This window comes from Lolium rigidum, chromosome 5 (assembly GCF_022539505.1).
Source record: "Lolium rigidum isolate FL_2022 chromosome 5, APGP_CSIRO_Lrig_0.1, whole genome shotgun sequence".
Lineage (NCBI taxonomy): Eukaryota > Viridiplantae > Streptophyta > Magnoliopsida > Poales > Poaceae > Lolium > Lolium rigidum.
Genome location: NC_061512.1, coordinates 242,031,235 through 242,032,213, shown reverse-complemented (window position 1 = coordinate 242,032,213; position 979 = coordinate 242,031,235). Strand labels below are relative to the sequence as shown.

The following is a 979-nucleotide window of genomic DNA, read 5'->3' as shown; positions in this document are numbered from 1 at the left end:
TTTCAGTTTCAGTACTGGCTCCAGAGCGCGGCGTAATCAGCTCCGCCGTCCCAGCAAGCCTCGGTGGATTCGTGCGGCGGCGGCGGGTCAAGTAGCATCCCCTCCGCGAAGTCCGCGTAGTACGAGCCCGGGTCCATCTCCCCGGACATGTCCAGCTCGAAGTCGTACATGTCGCTGCCCAGCACTGCCGCCGCCGGCAGCTCGAACAGTTCATCCAGTGCAGAAGGGAGCGACGTCGCCGAGGAGCCGGCGTTGTCCGCGGACGACGGCGCGGACGCGCTGGAGGTGTCGATCTCGTCCGCGGCGCAATAGGCGGCCTCCCGGCGCTGGAAGTCCGCGACGGCGGCGAGCGCCGCGCGCCGGACGGCCGCGAGGTCGGCGAGCCCGGACGGGATGGCGAGAAGCCGGGCGGAGTCGGCGAAGTTGAGGCACAGGGCGGAGCCTCCTCCCAGCGCGAGCATGGCTGCGTCGTGCCCGCGCGCGGCGGCCTCGGCGGTGACGTAGGTCCCGAGCCAGAGCCGCTCGCCGCGCTTGCCGGGGACGCGCACCTCGCAGACCCACCGGCCGGCGCTGCCCCGGCGCCGCACGCCGCGGTACACCGGGTGCCGCGTCTCCTTGAACTTGGTGCGCCCCGCCGGGCGCTTCCGGTGCGAAGACGGCGAGGAAGGGGAGCTCCATTGCTCGGCGCCGCCCAGGCCGTCCATTGGAAGTCTGGAACAGAGTGTGGTGGCAGGCTAGATTTTTGAGCTCGAGCTCAGAGTGGCGGGTAACTCAGTGTGCTGTGTGGAGGGCAGTGTTATATAGTTTGTGCGTGACGCGTTCAAAATTTGCGTGGTGCCGGGTGCCGACTGCCACGTTGGAACGGAACAGCCGGTGCCAAGTTGACGCGTGGCGTTCAAAAAGGCAGCTTCGCGCTCAAGAGTTAACGAGTGGTGGTGAACTGGTGATCGACTAATCGGGCTCCACTCAGCCCACGGGG

General features: G+C 67.9%; 1 protein-coding gene across 1 annotated transcript; it reads right to left on the bottom strand.

The window, feature by feature from the left end:
- Window positions 1-704, bottom strand: LOC124653865 (dehydration-responsive element-binding protein 1H-like). The gene has a single exon (XM_047192928.1). The coding sequence runs from the start codon at window positions 702-704 to the stop codon at window positions 9-11; it is 696 nt and encodes a 231-aa protein (XP_047048884.1). The 3' UTR covers window positions 1-8.
- Window positions 705-979: the final 275 nt, after the last annotated feature.